General features: G+C 40.5%; 1 protein-coding gene across 1 annotated transcript in view; it reads right to left on the bottom strand.

The window, feature by feature from the left end:
• ASAP2 (ArfGAP with SH3 domain, ankyrin repeat and PH domain 2) overlaps window positions 1-21,262 on the bottom strand; it is a 187,925-nt gene that overhangs the window by 50,368 nt on the left and 116,295 nt on the right. The window contains exons 6-9 of the mRNA XM_049784516.1: window positions 18,725-18,854; window positions 14,363-14,448; window positions 6,468-6,543; window positions 6,032-6,118 (exon numbers count right to left, since the gene is read on the bottom strand). Of these exons, the coding sequence (XP_049640473.1) occupies window positions 6,032-6,118; window positions 6,468-6,543; window positions 14,363-14,448; window positions 18,725-18,854 (379 nt within the window). The remainder of the gene's footprint in view (window positions 1-6,031; window positions 6,119-6,467; window positions 6,544-14,362; window positions 14,449-18,724; window positions 18,855-21,262) is intronic.

Raw genomic sequence — 21,262 nt, 5'->3', positions numbered from 1 at the left:
AACAAAGTCTTAATTTCAACATGGTTTGTAAATATTTGCTAGAAGGATTTTAGAAGACTCCATGTTTCAGTGGAAGCTTGCTTTCGTATGTTTCCTAGTTAATTTTTTTCCCTTCTAAGTAACTGAAGGGATGAGATCTATTACCTATATTCTGTTTCACTCCCTAACCATGTTCTATCTCTATGTCCCTATTATATAAAGGGGACAGAGTAAAAAAAATGTGAGAAAATATGCAGCTCAGAGGTTTTACTAAATAACTTAAGAGTTTATACACTCGGGCCCGGAGAGATAGCACAGTGGCATTTGCCTTGCTAGCAGCCGATCCAGGACCAAAGGTGGTTGGTTCGAATCCCGGTGTCCCATATGGTCCCCCGTGCCTGCCAGGAGCTATTTCTGAGCAGACAGCCAGGAGTAACCCCTGAGCACCGCCGGGTGTGGCCCAAAAACCAAAAAAAAAAAAAAAAAAGTTTATACACTCATATATGAGTGTATATAAGTGTATGAGTGTATGTAAGAACACAGTTTCCTTAAGAATAGTAAGTGTAGGGCCGGGCGGTGGCGCTAGAGGTAAGGTGCCTGCCTTGCCTGCGCTAGCCTTGGATGGACCGCGGTTCGATCCCCCGGTGTCCCATATGGTCCCCCAAGCCAGGAGCGACTTCTGAGCGCAAAGCCAGGAGTAACCCCTGAGTGTCACTGGGTGTGGCCCAAAAACCAAAAAAAAAAAAAGAATAGTATGTGTAGTCTGGCAGTTCTCAATGTATGAATTCTCTGCCTACCAGCTACTATCACTTACAAGCCTATTAGACATACAAATTCAGCATTCTATCCCAAGTATACTGAATCAGGTACAAGGTCTGTTTCAGGAGTGAAGGAACTAACTGGGGTATGAGTTCCTAAGTCAGAGAAGAGTGGAGCTGATGTCACAAGATCAGGTATCAGAAGACAAGTCAAAGAGGATGGGCTGAAAGAATAGAGGGCTCTACTTGAAGACAATACAATATCCATGACTGTTCAATCACAAAGAGGTGGGGACTTGGTCTTTGTTCTAGGAGATCAACTGCATACTGGAGGATGAACTCATACCTTGTTTATGAAAAAGAACTTGTTAGTTGCTTTATAGAAATCATCCCTTAGCAGAATAGGTCTTCAGCAGGAAATATGCCACTTGGGTTTGGGGTGGGGGAGACTGGGAGATAAGATAAGTGAGGGGGAAATAACTATGGTGGGGGAAAATATTTAACTGGGAGGAGGAGGTGTTGCTGAAACATGGTACAGAAAGTGTTATGTTTGAGACTATCAGTAATAGCACTGCAAACTGCAATGCAAAAGCCTTTTGTTTTTAAAAAAAATAAGGTGAGGGACAGGAGAAATGACACCTGGATAAATGACATTGGTGGAGGAAAGTGGACCTGGGGATGAGATCAGTACTGCTGAAATCCAGTCAGAAATAACTGCAATTTCATAGTGGCTACGTAAAAAAATTAAAAAAAAAATCTCTTAGCTCTCCTAGCAACTCTAAGGTCAGCAATGTCATTTCTATTTTATAGATAAAGAGTCCATATCACAGAGAAGTCAAGTAACCTAATTTATTATCATCCGGTAGAAAGTGAAAGATGTGAGTCTTCCAAACAGGAAGAACTGTGCTCTTCTGCTCTATTCACAATCATCCATTCAAGCAAACTTTCTGAGTGGAAGCTGACTTCCTGTCAGTAGGTGCGAAGCCTCTACTAATGCAGAACTCTCTTCCAAACCCTCATTCTGGGCATGCCGCCCCCTCCCTGAGATGCTGTGGGACCTGAGCGCCATTAGAGCTCTCAGTACACCGTCCCTTAATTACTTGTCTATTCCCCGATTCAGTGAGTTCCTGAAGTGGTATGGGCTGTTATTTATTTTATTCTTATCTGAGCAGTACCTGGTTGTAGTTACTGCTGAGAAAATGGTAGTTGGATGTGTCCATCAATGACCAAATTCTCTGCTGAGGCAGAAATGAAACTGAGCGCTAGGACTCCAGAAGTAAGTGGGGGAGAGACAGGAAAGCAAGTACCTGGCCAGAGGGTTCTGATTACAGCCCAATTCAGACAGAAGATGGGGAACACACTAGAACATACTAGCAGAGCCAGAGTCAAAAAAAATTTATGGAGCCCTTTTTTTCACAGCACATCTGAGTCAACCACATCCTACAAGACAAAGACACCTGAAGGAAGGGTGTGCATACCTTCAAAGAACAAAAAGCTCTGTGGGTTCAGCATTTATCTACTGAGAAGCCTCCCCCAACCCCATCAGCCTAAATTCTCAATAACACAAGTCTCAATACCAAGCCACAGAGAGCTGTTGCTCTGCACTGCAACAGAGCAAGCCTGGCAGAGAATCTGCCAGCACTAAAGTAGTCTGAGCTGGCCAGGCTCATTAGGGGCAGACCTAAGTGCAGGTCTGTAGAGGAAAGTAGAAGGGAAGTGGGGCATGACAGGTAGGAAGCTCATGCAGTATTGAAGGGATTCAACTATGCTTGCAATAGAGAGAATTTTCCAAATATCAAAATTGCAATATGTGTACAGTTGTTTACCATACATTTCCCCAACTTTTATGTAAAAGATTTGGGCCAGAGGGATAGATAGTACAGCTGTTAGGGCATTTGTCTTGCATGTGGCCAACCTGGGTTCCATCCCCAGCATCCCATATGGTCCCCTGAGCACCACCAGAAGTAATTCCTGAAGGCAGAGCCAGGAGTAAGACCTGAACATTGCTGGGTGTAGATCACCCCCACCCCAAAATTCAAAGATTTTCATAATAAAATAATAAAAAAATCGAATAGTAGCAATTTCTGTATAGAGAGCAGATATATTAAGAATGAAAGACAGGGGCCAGAGAGATAGCATGGAGGTAAGGTGTTTGCCTTTCAGGCAGAAGGTCATCGGTTCAAATCCCGGCATCCCATATGGTTTTGCCAGGAGCGATTTCTGAGCATGGAGCCAGGAGTAACTCCTGAGCACTGCCGGGTATGACCCAAAAACAAAAACAAAAAACAAACAAACAAAAAAAGAATGAAAGACAAATGTCAATTATTTGTCTGTGTGTGTAAAAAAAAATTAAATTATAATAGACAATGACAAAGAGAAATTGCCTATAGCCATATTTGAGGTTTACAGAAAGGAAATAGAAAAGAGGTTCCTACTATGTTCCATAAAACAATTTCCTTGGGGCATATTACCTTATCATGTAATTAGAATCATTATAGCATCATCAATACCTTGAACAAAAACCATCAACACCTTCAGCTTTCTTTTATTGGGGTCTGAGGTGAGGTGGGTATTTAGGGTCAGACTCAGAGGTGCAAAGGGGCTATTTCTGGCTCTGTGCTTAGGAGTGGCCCTAGTAGTGCTTAGGAACCACATGAACTGCTGGTCACCAAACTGGGTCAGTAAGCCACATGAAACTTGCAATATCTCTGTGGCCCCAAACCTTCCATTTTCTAAGTTATAAAAGAGAATTTAAAAAGGGCAATGAGGTGGCTGGAGCGAAAGCACAACAGTAAGGAGTTTGCCTTGCATGCGGCAAACACAGGACGAACCCCAGTTTGAATCCTGGCATCCCATCTAGTACACCGAGCCTGCCAGGAGTGACTTCTGAGTGCAGAGCCAGGAGTAACTCCTGAGTGGCACCAGGTGTGATCCAAAAACCAAACCAAACCAAAACAACAACAACAACAACAACAACAAAAAGCAATGAACTAAACACAATATATCAAGGTATTAAAGTATCCTAACTGGAAGGGCACAAGAGAAAAATCTCATTAAAAGAAAAAAAAAGTAAGATATAGAGCAGAAAAATGCTCAATGGCTGAGCATATGCTTTTGTAAGCAGGGCGCCTGATTTGGATACCTAGCTTGGCCTGCTCTCCTAAAAAAGAAAACCACAAGAGTGTCCTTGAACATTACCAGGTATAGCCCCAAAATAAAGAAACAAATAATCTTTAACATGCATGCATTTGCTCACTGCAACCATACTCTGAGTGTACAACTTATAAAATATCATCATCAAAAGAACGCAGAGTTTTGATATACAGAAAATATGAAAACAGCCACAATCAAGAGATTGGCAAGTTTTCTCTTTGCATAAAACTCAGAGCTGCTCATTTGAATGTTCTGTGCAATGTGGGGTGGCAGTGGGGGAGCTGGCCCACAAAGAAGCAGACACAAACCCCCCCTTCAAAAAAAATTCTGGCCTGTGCTTGTAAATTTGCCATGCTTTTTTGTAAAGCTATAAATATCCAGCCTTCTAACAACAGCCAATTTTCCAAACTTCCTAATTCTGCACAGCCAAAGCAAACATGTCCCTTGCTCTGTGCGGAGGCTACTGAAATCTAGCATCTGCTTTCCTTACTTATAAATATGAGCCTTGCCTCACGAGTTTGATCCTCCCTCTGGGACAAAAGCTGTGCCCAGCCATTCCCACCAAATGCACAGGACAGCTGCCTGCCTCAATGGTCTTCTGGCTCATACTCCGAGCACAACCTCCTCCATTCTACTCAGGCTGCTGTTTTTTCCATACTCCACGACTCCTCCATCCCCTTCTAAGCTTATATTTCAAATCTGAGAATACTAATGCACCGGGGTCAATATTCTCCCAATGGGAAGAAGTCACCAGACTGTGGGTAACTTCTAGCTGGAACAGATGACTCTGTGCCAGTCCCTCACTTAGCTGATCTGGCTTTACCAACAGCAGACATTATGAGCACCCAATGACTAGAAAGGCCATTGTCAATGCTGCTGAGGCTGGGAGCAATAAAGTAGCTTCAGGCTGTTTCAGAGCTAGTTGCAGAGAGAGCATTTGTGCATGTGAATTCATGGGTAACATTCGAAAGGAAAATGCTGTGACTGAAACACATCTTTCAGACAGAACATGTGTTAAGGAGATTCAATCTACTTATTGGGCTTAGGGGAACAGAAGCATTCTAGGGGGTCAGGCTAAGGTTGAACCAGAAAGGACAAAGGGGGTGGCAGATTATAGATTCATTTTCAAAGAGGCAAGAGTGTTAATGATAAACTTGAAAATTTTCCATTTTTGTGAATTCAGATTCTTTAGCTTTTTTGTTTTGGTTTTGATTTGGGGCCACACCTGGCAATGCTCAAGGGTTACTCCTGGCTCTGTGCTCAGAAATCACTCTTGGCAGGCACAAGGGACCATATGGGATGCCAGGAATCAAACCCAGGTTTGTCCTGGGTTGGCCTCGTGCAAGGCAAATACCCTACCGATGTGCTATCACTCTGGTCCCCTCAAATTCTTTAGCTTTTAACAAAATCTACTGCTATTAAGAGTAATACTTGGTGGTGGGAAGGCTGCACAGGTGACTGAAACCCAACTATAATCATGTATGTAATCATGGTGCTTAAATTAAAAAAAAAGTTTAAAAAAAAGAGTAATACTAAAACATAATTCTAGACACTAATACATACATGGAAAAACATGAGAAATGATCCAATTTATTAAAATACTGAACTACTTACTCTCCTAGACTTCGGTCACAATAGGAAGTGCATTTGGGAGGAAAACAATAATATTCAGTTACAGTATAGGAACTTAAAAACAAAATTAAAAATAGCAAGCCAATGGTGAACTTTATATTCTGCTAAGTAGTCCAATAGTTACTTATGAAAAATCAATTCTTTATACATTTAGACATTCTTTCATGACAATAAAGTAAATTTATATGCATTATAATATCTGCACTATAGTGAACTCAGAAAAAAAAATTGGCACAAGTACCAAGTGTCTGCACAATAGTCTAAGAACTATTCTCTATAAATCAGTCAAAAACTTTTATTAAGATACTCCAGGCTGTGCTTATAAACAAACGCTTTCCAGAAGAAAAAAGCTATTTTAAAATAGTTTTTTTTTTTTCAGGACAAACAACACGCTTTTGAGTTCTGCTTGATACAGCTCCAGAGAGAACTGTGAATACCTAAAGACATGGATTTCACATTTTTTGGTTCTAACACCCAAACAGTAATCTTTCTAAATTCAATCCTCTCACCTCTTTCTGTTCAACCTGTAATGCTGATTTCAGAATATCGCGAAGCTGTATCAGCTGCCTTCTTTCTTCATCTTGGGCCTGTTTAATCTTTAAGGGACAGAACAAAAAGTCAAGTTTCCATCCTCTATCATACAATTGCTCCCTACCCTAGAGACTTATATAATATTATAAGGCTATGGGTTATGGGGAGAACAAACAGAGAGAGATGATAAAAAGAGATGACTTAGGTATAGTGAAATGAAATTCCAGCCCATTTTGATCTAAAGGTCATCATGTCTGCCTCCCTTGCTACGTTAGTCTTCCTCTGACCAAGACAGAGGGTGGGATGGGTCTCGCCATCAGTTTCAGAGGTGCACAGCACACAGAGAAGCAGCAGATTCAAGTGATCATTGCACCAGAGCCATTTAAAACATGCATGTGGGAGGAAACCACTTACTGTGTGAAGATCTGTTGAAAGAGTTTCAATGGACGGCTTGAGGCTTTCAACTGCTTTCAGTCCATCCTGGAAAAAACTGGGACAAAAACAGAAGAAACAAAGATTGTGTTTCATTAAAAAAAAAAAAAGTTTTGCTACATGAGAGATAAAAACTTCTTTTATGTGACTAAATAAATCATTATGCAATTTTTGGAAGAAAATATTGGTTGAAATGGATCTTAAAATATTAGGCAAACCTGGGGCCAGAGAAAAGGTGCAGAGGGCGTAAGGCATCTATCTGCCTTGCATGCGCTAGCCTAGGACGGACTGCGGTTAGATCACCCAGCATCCCATATGGTCCCCCAAGCCAGGAGCAATTTCTGAGCACATAGGCAGGAATAACCCCTGAGCATTACCGGGTATGGCCCAAAAACCAATGTGTATATATATATTAGGCAAAGCCAGGAATAGAATGCTATTCAAAACTATAGAAGTTACTAGAAAAAAAAAGGCAATAAACCTTCCCGGGTTTCGGCACAAACAAATAAACCAACAAACAGAAAATGCAATAAACCTAAGAATTAATAATTTTTTAAAGTTACTTATTGCAAGTTACATATAAGAGAGAACTAGGCTCTACTGACAAAAGGCAACACGAATTTTGGTCCAGAAGTATAGGAACTTAGGTCTAGGAAAGCGCGGAGTAAAAACAAGAATAAGACACAAATTTTTCTTGACAGAGGATTGTTAAGTAGAAACAAGAAATAAGCCAATGAACTTTTGGTGCATAGGAATGATTTTATCCATTGGCAGAGTAGAGACATGACATGATTGGACAACTTGAGATCATATAACAAAAGCAACCACCTTTTTTTCTTTTTAAGCTCAGAACTCAATGTATGTAGAGCCATTTATAACAGTTGAGAACTATGACAGAAGTGAAACACATTTCTCTGCAGTATCCAAATGCTGATGACCATGCTTCTGAAATGTGTCTACCAGCTTTTTGAGAGGAATGAATAAAAAGCTTCCCAATGAGTTTAGGATAAAGTTCAAAACCTGTGACCAAGCCTCTTATGCCTGTGCAACGTGGCAAATCTCTGTTTCCAAGCATTAATCAACACTGTTTGCCCCATTCACTCCCCAGGTTGCAGAATATTCAAGTCTTTTTTGCCTTGGGTTCATGGCAGGAATGTTTCTTCCCTCTGTACAGTTGCCCTTACAGACTATCTTTGGCTTTGTCCAGCTGATGCCCATTTGTTTTTCAATTTTTTTTTGTTTTTGGGCCACACCCTCTGACACTTAGGGGTTACTCCTGGTTATGCACTCAGAAATCGCTCCTGACTTGGGGAATCATATGGGACACCAGGGATCGAACCCATGTCCGTCCTGCGTCAGCCGTGTACAAGGCAAACACCCTATTGCTGTGCAAATGCTCTGGCCCCTCATTTTCAAATTTTAAGTTAAATGTTACCCAATTAGTGAGACTTTTCATGTTCCTTGATTTTAAAAGAGGTTTTCCTTGTAACCCACTCTCAGCAGATTCTATCTCTTGCTTTAAAACACTTACCACAACTGCCATTATGCATTCATTAATGAGGTCATTTAAAATATAATTACCTCATTAGATCTGAAGTTCTAGAAGGGTAAGGACACAGGATCCACAAAGCCTGACACATTTGAAGCATAAAGTATTCGCTGAATAAAAAAAATGAATGACTGAAGGATAGGAGAGACTCCCAACTTACTGTCCACTAGAAACCAAGATGGACTCTTCAAAAAGTGACTTTGGGGCTAGAAAGGTAACTCAAAAGGTTGAGCAAGGCCTCAGTTTGATCCAAGTAGTCTGGTCTCCCAGCACCATCCAGGGTAACACCTGAACACAATAGCTTTGGGGTGGGGGGAGCCTAAACTCAAAATAACAAAAGTGCCCAAAGTATCTCTTGTATTCAAGTAAGGTGACGTTGTGTTTGAACTCAGTAATAGTCTGAAGGGGCTTTCCCATGTCAAACATAGAATAAACAGCAGTGGTTGTAAAAACAATGCAGCCTGGACTTTAATACAATAATCCCAATGAGGAAGGAAGAGGAAAATATGCACACCAGATGTGCTTTCTGTACCATTACTCACCAGTAGAAAGCATGGTGGCCAGCATCCTAGACTTGCCTTACCTTTATCCTTTGATATGTACATAATTCATTTAATTTTGATTCCTAAGTTTTATTCAACTTACAGGTCTTTTTCATGATGTAGATGCTTCTGGTATAGTAATTGTGTCAGACTGTTACAGTGATTTTCCCCAAGTATGTTTCTATGGTTGATGTAAAAATATCTTATCATCATCATGCCTTCTACTCTGAGCATAAAGACCAGCACAGAGCAAATACAGCATTTTTAAGTGAAGGGGAAACTAGAAGACCATTTGCAGGAATGAGAAATTCCGCTTTCCCCTCCTGTCAGGAATTCATCTAGTACTTCTCTTTTATTTCAATTACATTCATTCTTTATGTAACTATCTCCTTAATTCCTTACTTAGTGAAATAAAAGCAGCATGACAGAGAAGGGAGAAAGGAAAGGAGGAGAAGGGAGAGGAGAGAAGGAGAGAACCAACTAGCACAGAGAGGTGGGAATGAATTGCAAGATCAACATAGAAATGCTCCAGTTCCTGGCAAAAGAGAATCTGCCTGGCAACTGTCCCCAAGGGGAGAAAGTCATTTAGAAGATAAGGCTCCATTGGGTTCTCAGTGAAAGACTGGCAATGCACTTGGAATAATGTGGACTGAAACCACCTTCTTTATTTGGATCATGTTCCTGGAAAATCTCTTGATTTTCTAGTCGCTTCCCACATCTTACTCTATCCCTCCTGTTAATACATGTTATGACACCTCCAAGGCAAAATCAGCACTGGCCTCAGGGGAAGTGTTAAAGAAAAGGACAGAATCCCTGCTTCATGTACTGTCCTTATTGATGGACTTTCCTGAACACAAATACGGGCCACACTTTTCTTAGGCCAAATTCAGTGATACTGCCCCAAGTTTCAAAGGAGCTTTCCCTTCAACATCACCAAATAACACCAGAACTTTTAGATTCAATGCCCATCAAACTAAATCCCCAAGCCTTTAAAAAATATATCGTCTGAGTTTAATCCTCCAGCTCCCACAGTATAGTCTGGTCTCTTCTTTGCCCCAGCCTTTACTGCACAAATGAGACTTACAGTACTGGTGACTCGGTGGGGCTAAACAGACCCTCCTAATCTATTGTTTTGGTTTTGAGGTCACACCCGGTGATGCTCAGGGATTACTTCTGGCTCTGCAATAAAAAATCATGCCTGACAGGCTCAGGAGATCATATAGGATGCTGAGGATCAAACCCGTGTTGGTCACATGCAAGGCAAATGCCCTACCCACTGAGCTATTGCCCCGACCCCTTCATTTCTTGAGCAAGTTTCTGAGCACCAGAAGCCACTGTCTCTTTGAACTTGGGATCCCAATTTACCAAACAGTTGGCCATAGCAGTGCTCAGCAGGCATTTGCTCAAATAATAAGTTAATTCCATGCCTTTGAGCACTGTTTAGAGTCCATTTTGGATACATTATTGTTTTTAAAGACTGTCCTGTTTCTATATGCCAAGAAAGAACCCCCAATTTCAGCAGCAACTCTCCAGGATATACCAGGGCCAAGTTAGAAAAGCAAATTATTTCCTTAAATGAAGTAAAAGACAAAGAAAAACATGACGTGTTTTTTCAAGAACTCTTCACATTAAAAGCTGAGAGGGGTAAAACATAAAATGTGGCTAGAAAAGTGCATGTTTCTCAGGATCTCATGAAAAGGACAAAGTTTCCTTATATCCGTAGATATCCTGCAGGGCAGAAGCAAGAGCATGGGCTAAGCTGGTCTCCCTCTGCCTGGCTTCAATGTGGGAAGTGGAGACAAGGAATATAAAAGGGAATTGTTATGAAACTACCTGACAATAAACATGTAAAAGCCCTGCTGTTTAATGACAGTGTCTTGATTTGCTGAAGATGAGTTAAAGCCAAAGCTATTCAAAGGATATGAAGAAATATGGCGTACAAGTGCACGTGCATACACAGACAAACATACACATTTAATATTTCTCTGAAAAGGAAGTAATGGATGATTTATCATCTTAAAAGGTTACTGAGCTTATGTCCATAAAAGGCCATCTAATTCACTTTCACAGCGGTCTGTTGCTACCCAACTGATCAGTTTGGGCAAAATAAAGAAAAAAAGGAAATCCCAGAATAGCTTCTTAAAAATATCAGCAGGGAAGCGACCCCACTTCCTAAACGCTTCACATAAAGTTCACAGGGAAGAACTAAAGAAGTAATTTGTATGTTAACCACAGCGTCAGGATTTTGTGTCTTAAAAATAATTCATCTTGGAAATTCTAAAACTTAGAGTCTTTTCTCATTCAAACAGGATTGTTTTTCTAACTTAGGTGACTAGTTTTATATTTTAACCTTAGATGAATTCTTCAATGCCTCTTTTTTGCTATTTGACCTAAGCTAATTCAAAAAATGTAATGTCACCAAGCTGATATTAATAACGCCAAAGTAGGGCAAGAGAGATAGTTCAAAGGGCTGGAGTGCATACTTTCAACAAGGGAGGGCTGGGATAGATCCCCAGAGCCTCCTGGTCCCCTGAGCATTTGCGGATGTGACTCTAAAGTCAAGAGAAAAAAAATTGCAAAGAAGAGCTTGGAGCAATTTAACTATGCCACTACTCATTGCAAGTATTTGACAAATCATCAGAGACAAAATAAATGACATGGTTCCTTTCAATGGAGACACTAAAGAGTGGGAGATGTAACATACATAGAGGTAATCAAGATGGAAAGAAGAATAACTTCATCAGGGAAAGACCACAGTGGCTTGAAAGTTTGGGTCATAGATGAGTCAGGTCTTGAGATGAACAAAGTTAGAAAAGGCACAAGGAGACAGAGTGATCTCCTTGAAAAAGATGTTCACTGAAATATCAACCCCTGCTGATACACCTGTCTGGAGAAAGCAAATTCCTGTGGCAGTTTAAGGGTCACAGATTTTCCCATTGGTTCACAGCATCCACCTGTTCTCTTAGGACAAAAATTATGTGCTCTAACCAGGAGCCATTGGCCAAAAGGGTCAGCTACATTCCAGATGACTTACAATTTAAAGATGATCTTATCTTTCACAGTTTTGTCTTTTTTGTTGTTGCTGTTTTTTGTTTTTGTTTTTGTGCCACACCTGGCAGCACTCAGGTTAAACCTGGCTCTGTAATCAATTGCTTCTGGCAGGCTCAGGGGATATGGGATGCAGGGAATTGAACCTGGATTGGCCTCATGCAAGGCAAATGCCCTATTCACAGTGCTATCGTTCCAATCCAGTTTTTTTTTTTGTTTGTTTGTTTTTTTGTTTTTGGGTCACACCGGTGGTGCTCAGGGGTTACTCCTGGCTGTCTGCTCAGCAATAGCTCCTGGCAGGCACGGGGGACCATATGGGACACCGGGATTCGAACCAACCACCTTTGGTCCTGGATCGGCTGCTTGCAAGGCAAACACCGCTGTGCTATCTCTCCGGGCCCTCCAATCCAGTTTTGACTTTTCATGGCCATGCTCACATCCTTAAAACTGTCCCAACTCTCCCAGCCTCTTTATGAAGTGTCTCCCTACTTGGGTCCTCCAGTGTAGGAACTTTTACTTTCTGTCTTGCTGTAATACCAGAACCTTATAGAGTGCACGGCATATGTGGGAGCTGAGTAAATTACTTGTTCCATGAGTCCTCTCCTTAAAACTATTGAAGAGCTTCCTATTAAAATCGATGTGAAATCAAATCTAAAACCTTTCACAAGTTTACTAAGCTGGTCTATATCTGAAAGGTTTTTTTTATGCAATTGCAATTCACCCTTCACTATGTTTATATCATGATTGTCTTTTTTGTTGTTGTTGATTTGTTTGTTTGGAGTCTACACCTGGCAGTGCTCAGTGCTTACTCTCATCTCTGTGCTCAGGGATTCCTAGTGGGATATGGGAAACCAAATAAGTACTAGAGATAGGGTCAATTACATGCAATGCCAGGCACATAGTAATAAGTTTTTATGCTCATCTCTGTCATCTCCTTTAGAGGATAAATGACTGTCATCTGCTTTATAGTATAAATGACCTGGTACATGTTTTCTTTTCTTTTTCTTTTTTTCTTTTTTAGTTTTTGGGTCACACTCGGCAGTGCTCAGGGGTTCCTCCTGGCTCTATGCTCAGAAATTGCTCCTGGCAGGCTCGGGGGACCATATGGGATGCTGGGATTTGAACCCACCGACCTTGTGTATGCAAGGCAAACGCCTTACCTCCATGCTATCTCTCTGGCCCTGATACATGTTTTCTTAATGTAAAATATTTCATCGCATTTCTGTCTGAACAAACAAAAATATCTGAGAAGTCACTGGGAGCCCCAGGCTCAATCCCTGGTACTGCTCAGAAGTGACCTAGTACTGTTGGATGCAATTTCAAAACAAACAAAATTCTTGTCTCTTCTCTCTCAATTTCAAAACAAACAAAAAGCTTGTCTCTCTCTTCTCTCTCTCTTCCCTCCCCATTTTTCTGACGCCAAAACCAATGGTGCTCAGGATTATTCCTTGCTCTGAGCTCAGGGATTGCTCCTGGAGGGCTTATGGATCATATGGGGAATGCAGGGGATTGAACCCAGATCCACTGTTTGTGCAAGGCTGTCCTATCACTCCACCCTTTTATTTAACAGTGAGATGACAGTAGAACTTCGGTGGTGGGTATAGTGATGGCAAATCTTATAAAGGTGTGAAGTTATACCCTTCAATTTTTATAGTACTATAAACCAATAAAAAATACACATTTTAAGTTTTCCCCATACAAAAAATAAAACAAAAATAAACATATCTGACAATTATCACAAATTCTTATCTCGACTTTAATAAGAGACATAATTCTTAAATCACCGAACTCCTTTTTTATTTTTGGGTTTGTGGGCTATACCCGGTGATGCTCAGGGGCTACTCCTGGCTATGTGCTCAGAAATCACTCCTGGCTTGAGGGACCATATGGGATGCCGGGAGATTGAACCACGGTCTGTGCTAGGCTAGCACGGCAAGGCAGATGCCTTACCGCTTGCACTACTGCTTCGGCCTCCGAACTCACTTTTTATTTTTGTACCCACACTGATCGCTTCTGCTAGGAATTCGCTTTTATTTTTTTAAGAGGTGCTCACATGGTGCTCAGCAGTATGATGAGGTGATATGATGCTCAGATGTCACAGGGTCAGACATGAGGCCAGACATGGTGATCAGTGCAGTGATAGGGACCGAATTCAGAGTTCTACCATCTCACTGGTACAAAATTCACACGTTGATATTATAGTTCAGTGAGTCTTAGTTTATGCACTAAGTAACACAATCATCAGAACTCTCTAATGACCCCAAGAAGAAACCTACCAGCACTCATCCACCATTTCCACCTTCCCAAGCTCAAGCAATCACTGATCTGTTTTCTAGTTACTGGGCTTGCAGATTTCTGACCTTTCAAATCAGTGTAGTGTAGCCTTTTGTCCCTAGATATTTTTCTTTTAGCATGCTTGAAAGGTTCATCTGTGACAAAGCATGTACTAGACTTGATTCCTTTAAGTATAAATTTTAGTTTGTCATTGTTCATTTGGTTGGGGCCACACCTGGCAGGGATCAGGCTTTACTTCTGATTCTGTACTCAAGGAACCATGATGTGCTAGGGAACTAATCTGAAGCCAGTCACATGCAAGGAAAGTGCCTTAACCCCTGTATTGCTACTATCAATATTTAAGTGAAAACTTATTTTTACTCAAAATCAGTCATCAGATTCAATTAAATGTCAACCAGAAGTTGCTCTAAAGAATCATTTGAAATAAAAGGTAAAGAACTTACTTGCATTGAGCGTGAAAATATTTGATCAGGTTCTGAAGTAAATCCACTCCCTTTTTAATCTTTATTTCATTGACTTTCAGCAGGTACTGTTCAAAAACAAAAAAAAAAAAGAAGTGTCATAGATATGAACAGAATATGAATTTAATATAAGCCTTATGGGGACAGGGATAAACCATTTCATATATCTTTAGCTTTGGGATCCCACACTCAGGGATGCTCAGGGGCCACTCCTGGCTCAGAGGCAATGCTCAAAGAACCACGTGTGCTAGGGATTAAATTTGGGACTCCCCCATGTAAAGCATGTGCCTAGTCCACTGTAATCTTTCCAGCCTTCATCTGCTTCTTTTTTTTTTTTTTTTTTTGGATTTTGGGCCACACCCAGCATTGCTCAGGGGTTACTCCTGGCTGTCTGCTCAGAAATAGCTCCTGGCAGGCACGGGGGACCATATGGGACACCGGGATTCGAACCAACCACCTTTGGTCCTGCATCGGCTGCTTGCAAGGCAAATGCCGCTGTGCTATATCTCCGGGCCCCTTCATCAGCTTCTTTTACTTCCTTTACTGAGAATAGAGCTTTGGGGAAATGCTTAGTGCTTTCTGAATGCTTTAATATGATGGTATCGAAAATACTATACATATGTAATTAAATATTTATAGGCTATAAATATTTATATGTAAAATTATATATTATAAAGTTATGCTATCACATTATTAATATTTAATCTTAATTTACTGTTTTATTTGTTCATATTATATATTAATTTTATATATTATAAAACTTACTATTAAATTATAAATTCATAAATATATATTTACATATTATAGATATTTGTACTTATTTAAAAACAAATAAAATATTTATATATATTAAATATTTAAGAGTCAATGGTAATCAAACATTCTGTTAATCTACTAGAAGATTCAGTCTAGTTGCATGGAAGAGTATGGTTAGGAGAAATGGCATTACAACTATCCTGGACATTCTCAGTAGCTTGCTTCTGACTAAAGTTCCTTCCTTTAGGCAGATCATTATCAAGAACACAAATCTGCTAACTTTTTTTTTTTGTAAATAGAGGCTCTTGTTACCATAACATCAATCTTAAAAAAATTCTCCTATACTTAAAAACAAAATTTAAATCAAGACCGTTTTTAACTTTGAGAATTCATTAACAACCACTAAGACTTCAGGAGCCCCAAGAGACCTATTTTAACCCCACACCAAGAAATATCTTTATTCTTTATTTAAAGTTTATAGAGCCAGGACACTCTAAGCCTTTTATATCCTCTTCACCCTCCTTCCTTTTGACATTTATTCATCACTAGTTATTAGTTGAGTAAATTGTTTGGCAATGTATCAAAGTGCATAAATGGTTAATGGTATGCTTGGCAATACACCAAACTTTAAAGCGTCTATCTCTGACCTAAAAATTCTACTTATAGGAACATGCTCTTAGAAGATAATCATAATTGTTTACAAAGATAAATAGGAAAGAAAGGGCCTTCTCAGTCTTCCTTGTAAAAGTGAAAAATTATAATAGTGCAAATGCAAGAAACATGGAGTAATAGTATAGCACATCCATACTGAAAGCACTATAGAACCATCAAGCTAATCATGCTGTCGTTTTGACATGGGAAGATGCCCAAGACACACTAAGAAGGTAAGAAAATAATTAGGTCACAAAACATTATAGAGGCTGATCCTGTTTGTGCAAATTTTTTATGAATATACAGAAAGACATGAATACTACTTAGCTAAGGGTCAAATTGGCTATTTTTACTACATAAAATTTGGGGCCAATCTTTAATTTCATACACGTGTGAATGTGGGGTGAGAAATTTCATTTTTATAATAAAAAGCAAGACATGATCTTGCATATCTTCTCCAATCACAGAGCCTCTGCATTACCCCTTTTGTTGAAATGTTAACCTCTTGAAATGATAATTGGACCTGGACACACCCCTGGACATACCCCTGTAACAGACAAAGGTCTGGCAGGTATTTAAGGGAAAAGTTTGATAGCTGGAGGGGGGGTGGACAGAGTAGAGTCCGGAGTAGAGCCTGCCAGCCACAGATAAAACATTAGCAACATGCTGCCTGCTCCCCTCTCTCTATCTGTCTTTATTTTCTCTGCAAATTACCTATCTCTCTCACTCTCAAATACCACACCTCCCCTCCCCTGCAGTGGCTAGGAATAAAAAAAATACACTATTTCTACCGGCCATTCCAGCCTGCAGCAGTCCCAGGTTTCTACATTTTGGGGTCCCTGGGTGGGACCCTACCTAGCAGCAGGGTCCCCATTCTTGTAGCCTTGTGGCCTTTGCATCCCTTGGTAATACAAATTTCTTTACAAAATTCATACTGAAAAGTTTCACAGCTTTAAAACACAATCTAAAAGCTATTCTCCTAGATTAGATGCAAATAAAGTTTTAAATACCTCAACAATGTAAGCTTTGGATCAGAGCAATAGTACAAAGGGTACTTAAATAGGCCAACCCAGGTTTTTATGCCTATCATCCCATATGATTTCCTGAGCCCAATAGGAGTGATTCCTGAGTGCAGAGCAAGGAATTATTCCTTGTGCACAGCCAGATGTGGTTAAAAACAAACAAAACAAAAATAAAAACAAAAAGCAAAATCAAAAAAAATCAAAGTGAAGTGTTTACAAAGCTTGAAACCTTCAGATTGTAAAAATTGAGTAATTTAAATGACTTTCAGGAGTTGGAGTGATAGTACAGTGGGTAGGGCACTCGTCTTGCATGCATCTGACCTGAGTTCAGTTCCTGGCATCCTATTTAGTCCCCTGAGCACCACCAGGAGTAATTCTTGAGCACAGAGCTAGGAGTAAGCCCTGAACACTGCTGGGGGTGTTGTCCAAAAGCCAATCCCCTCCCCCATAGAGAATAAAATGACTTTCAGGTAATAGATTGATTTATCAGGGAATTGCCCTTCAGATGTTCTTTCTTCCCCAGGGAATGTCCTTCTTGGCCTCCGTCTGCATCCTTCATCAGATGTGCTCTCTTCTCTATGCCATCACAGCCTATGAGGCTTCTGATTATACACATTAAGGTTGACTCCAGTAACTGTTGTCTGCACAGAGGTAGAGAGCCAGGGACTGGCTCAAAAGATGGCTTAAGAGTCTGATTCAAAGGCGTCACTCCATTTGTATTCATTTCCTATAAGCCATTTAACGAGTGCACACAATCCATTTGTCTGGCTCCAGAGAGAATACCAGAGCTGGGTGCACACCTCAAAAGGCAATGCCAGAGTATGTGAAACTCGTAAGTCTCACATCAGGGATATGGTAATAACATACTGACCAAGTCGCAGTTCAAGACATTTCCAAACAAGCAGTCATGACGAGTTTAGGTCAACAATTTCCTTCTAACCAGCCCTAAAGAGAGAGCTTCCTAAGAATACACACCCTTTCTAATTTCATTCTTTATTGTTTAACAGGAACAATGCCTGGTATATGTGTAACAACATAATAGTTTCTGGTCTCTTGTTTCTCTAATACTGCTTGAATAAGGCTGGGCAGATACTGGCATGTGAGAATGACTGGTTTATAAAAACAGCATGTGTAAATAAAAACATACACGTTCTTGGAGGTTTTGGGGGGCTTTTTTTTTCTTTTGTTGAATTTTGGGCCACACCCTACACTGCTCAGAAATCACTCCTGGCAGGCTTGGGAGACCATATGAGGTGCCAGGAATCGAACCCAAGTGTGTCCCAAGTCGGCTGCATGCAAAGCAAATGCCTTACTTCTGTGCTATCTCTCCACCCCTAAAAATATACACATTCTTATCTACAATAATATTTTGAGCTAGGTTAATTTCTAAATAACATTTTCTTTAAAAAAAAAAGTCTGAAAGACCAATTTAGTGAAAAAGGAAACAACAAAGGAGGAATAAAATACAAAAAGGCCTGAGACATGGAAAACAAGTGAACTAGAAAATTTCAATCCAACCATATCAGTAGTAACATCAAATGGGAATAGATGAAACAATTCCATCAAAAGGGGAGACAGCTGCACTGGGTGAAATAACATGCTCCAACCCTATTTTGTCTATAGTAAACACCTCAGGTTCAAAGACGCAGAAAGGTTGAAAGATGAGTTTAGTATTTATATGAAGCCAGTTTGGAAAGTCTTTGTTTTTCCCCCTACTTACAAAAATTTTGATTATTATTCTCATACCACCTTCCAGGAGACTGACAGTCCCAGGACAACAGGAGTTGGAAAAATAGAGCCTTCCCTAACACTGTAGGTAGAGGCAAGGAGGTGGGCTCCTTGCAGGGTTCACAGAGGATGCAGGCAGGCTCCCTGTGCCCTGGTACCCAGAAACTGCCATCTCCTGCCCTCTTACCTCGCACATCTGCAGCTGGAAGAACCGCCGCTCCTTTTCCATCTCTTCAGCTATTTCAGCCCCACTGATTTCGGTGCGAATCATCCCGTGGAGCTTGGCATGTTCCTTTTTCTCCTTTTCTATTTTGGTTCTAAGTGTGAAACAAAAGCAAGGATGGATCAAGATGCTGCTCAGCATGGAACTGGAGACTGGACAGACAGGCAGTAATCTCATGACCTAGTCTGTCTGGTGCAGCAGTGTCCTGTCTGAACTCACAGGAAAGACATTTACTCACAAAAACGCCCAGCTTATCTTTCCTTTCTGTTGCGTATTTAATCAACAAATCCTTCCCTAGCATCAGGGTCAGAAAAGGCAGAGACTGCCTGCTCAGAGCCTCAGCTTTCCTTCATTCTGTCTGCAGAAGGCCTGCATGCAAGACACCCTACCTGTTAGCTGCATCCTCACTTTCTATCCAGTCCTCTCAAAAAACTCCACTAGTCACTTGGTGAAGACGTACTAGCTGCAGTTTGAACAGTGTTCACCACAGTAGAAGCTGACTAAAGCCAACCAACCACCTTTTAAGCCCTGAAGTTTCATTCTGCTTTTCACATTGTTCTCATATAATCCTGTCAACCCATACAATTCCATACAAACCCATGCAATCCTATCAATTTTAAGAAGGACTTGAAATAACACTTGACTTCACGATATGAAGCTCACCACAGAGTGGTGAGTGCAGTTAGAGAAATAACTACACTGATAACTATCATAACAATGCGAATGAATGAGGGAAGTTGAAAGCCCGTCTCAAATACAGGTGGCAGGGGGTTAGGAAGGTGGGAGATTTGTGGCATTGGTGATAGGAATGTTGCACTGGTGAAAGGGTTTGTTCTTTATACGACTGAAACCCAACTACAGTCATACTTGTAATCAAATTATATAAATAAAAATATTAGAAAGAGAGATTGAATTAGTTTGAGTTCAAGTTTCCCAGCATATAAAAAGGAATTATTTAAGAAGACACAAGTTGGGGCCAGAGCGATAGCACAGTAGGCAGGGCATTTGCCTTGCATGCGGTTGACCTGAGTTTAATCCATGGCATCCCATATAATCCCCTGAGTCTGCCTGGTGTAATATCTGAGTGCAGAGCCAGGAATGAGCTCTGAACACCACTGGGTATGGCCCAAAAAAGGGAAAAGAAAAGACACAAGTTTTATAGTTTTATGATCCTTGTTCTTTATCTCAATCTACACATTGGATATACAGTAAGTTCTGAGCTATTTGATTGAATAAAAATTAAAATAAAAGAGAAGCATTTGGTAGAAATGTTGTCAATGAAGTTATATTTCAGGGATGTAACTGGAGAAACTTTGGCATCCCTGGGACAATTCTATGCTCCAAAGGTCCACCTGACCATTTCCAAGGAATCAAGACACAGACCAGTGTGGGAGACTGAGCACTCCACATATCAAAAGAACTCTGGATGAATTTTCCACCCCTGCCTGATTCAAGCCACAAAGTTTGCATAGCCCCGAGCCAACTGGAAACTCTGCAAATAAATTTAGCCCAGCACACAGAATCTGGCTTAACCAGATTCCTTAACCTTTCCATGGAACCTGTTTTTGTAACTGCTCTCAAGCATGTAGTTATAGATAGGTTTTTGTAAAGTTTAAATTATGATCCTTATTGCTTGCACAAAAGAAAGATTTAAATGGAAAATAGGCTAAACAAAAAATTGTATTTGCGTAAATATCAATTAGCTATTTGTTTAAGGATTTGCTTCCCCTCCCCCCATCCTGCCAGGTTCCTCTTTATCCTTCCCGCCATCAAAATGTGTTTATGCTCCCATTGGTTAAAATTGTTGTACTTGTACAAATCTGATTGGTCTATGTTTCAATCCTATGTTACTACTCCTCCCACTGAAGCAGGGCATAAAAACCCTGTTCTCCCCTCAATAAACCTCTTGACTGGCATACACCTTGAGCGTTTTACTAACTTCTGCAGCTTAATTTTTTAGGTGTTCACAAAAGAGCTTAACACTCGCGAATTATTTGCAGTTGCCTCTTGCCTTCTGTCCTGGTTGAGAGAAAGCTGCTGGCCGGAATTCTCTCCCAGTAAAGGACATGAGCAAAGGCAATCGCAGACCAGATGTTGGCTACTCTCCTAAAATCAGGTATAAAAGTCTGCCCAGGAATATAAAAGATGCTCCCAAACTATTTGTTATTTATTTGTCAAAGGCATCTTAGAACAAACGGGTCTCACATGTAAATGAGTAAATAGTGATTTATTTTATTTCCTCTAGAATTACTTCAAGTTTAAAAGGTTGCTTTTTCCCTCATTCTCATACTCTGGAATTTTTTAAGCAAGTCTACCACCACTCAAATCATGTATATATTGATTTTACAGAATTCGGTCTCTCTCTCCTTCCAAGACTTAAAATTTCAGAACGAGGGCAGGCTTTCAGACTTTCAGACGATGGGTTCAGATGCTCTGTGTGCCCTGGGTTCAGTGATACAGTTCCCACCAGGAATCTGAGGGGCAGTTGAGAGCAGTTGGGCA

Source organism: Suncus etruscus, chromosome 12, assembly GCF_024139225.1.
Source record: "Suncus etruscus isolate mSunEtr1 chromosome 12, mSunEtr1.pri.cur, whole genome shotgun sequence".
Classification (NCBI taxonomy): domain Eukaryota; kingdom Metazoa; phylum Chordata; class Mammalia; order Eulipotyphla; family Soricidae; genus Suncus; species Suncus etruscus.
Note: the sequence above shows the minus strand (reverse complement) of the source record. Positions and strands in the feature narration are given on the sequence as shown.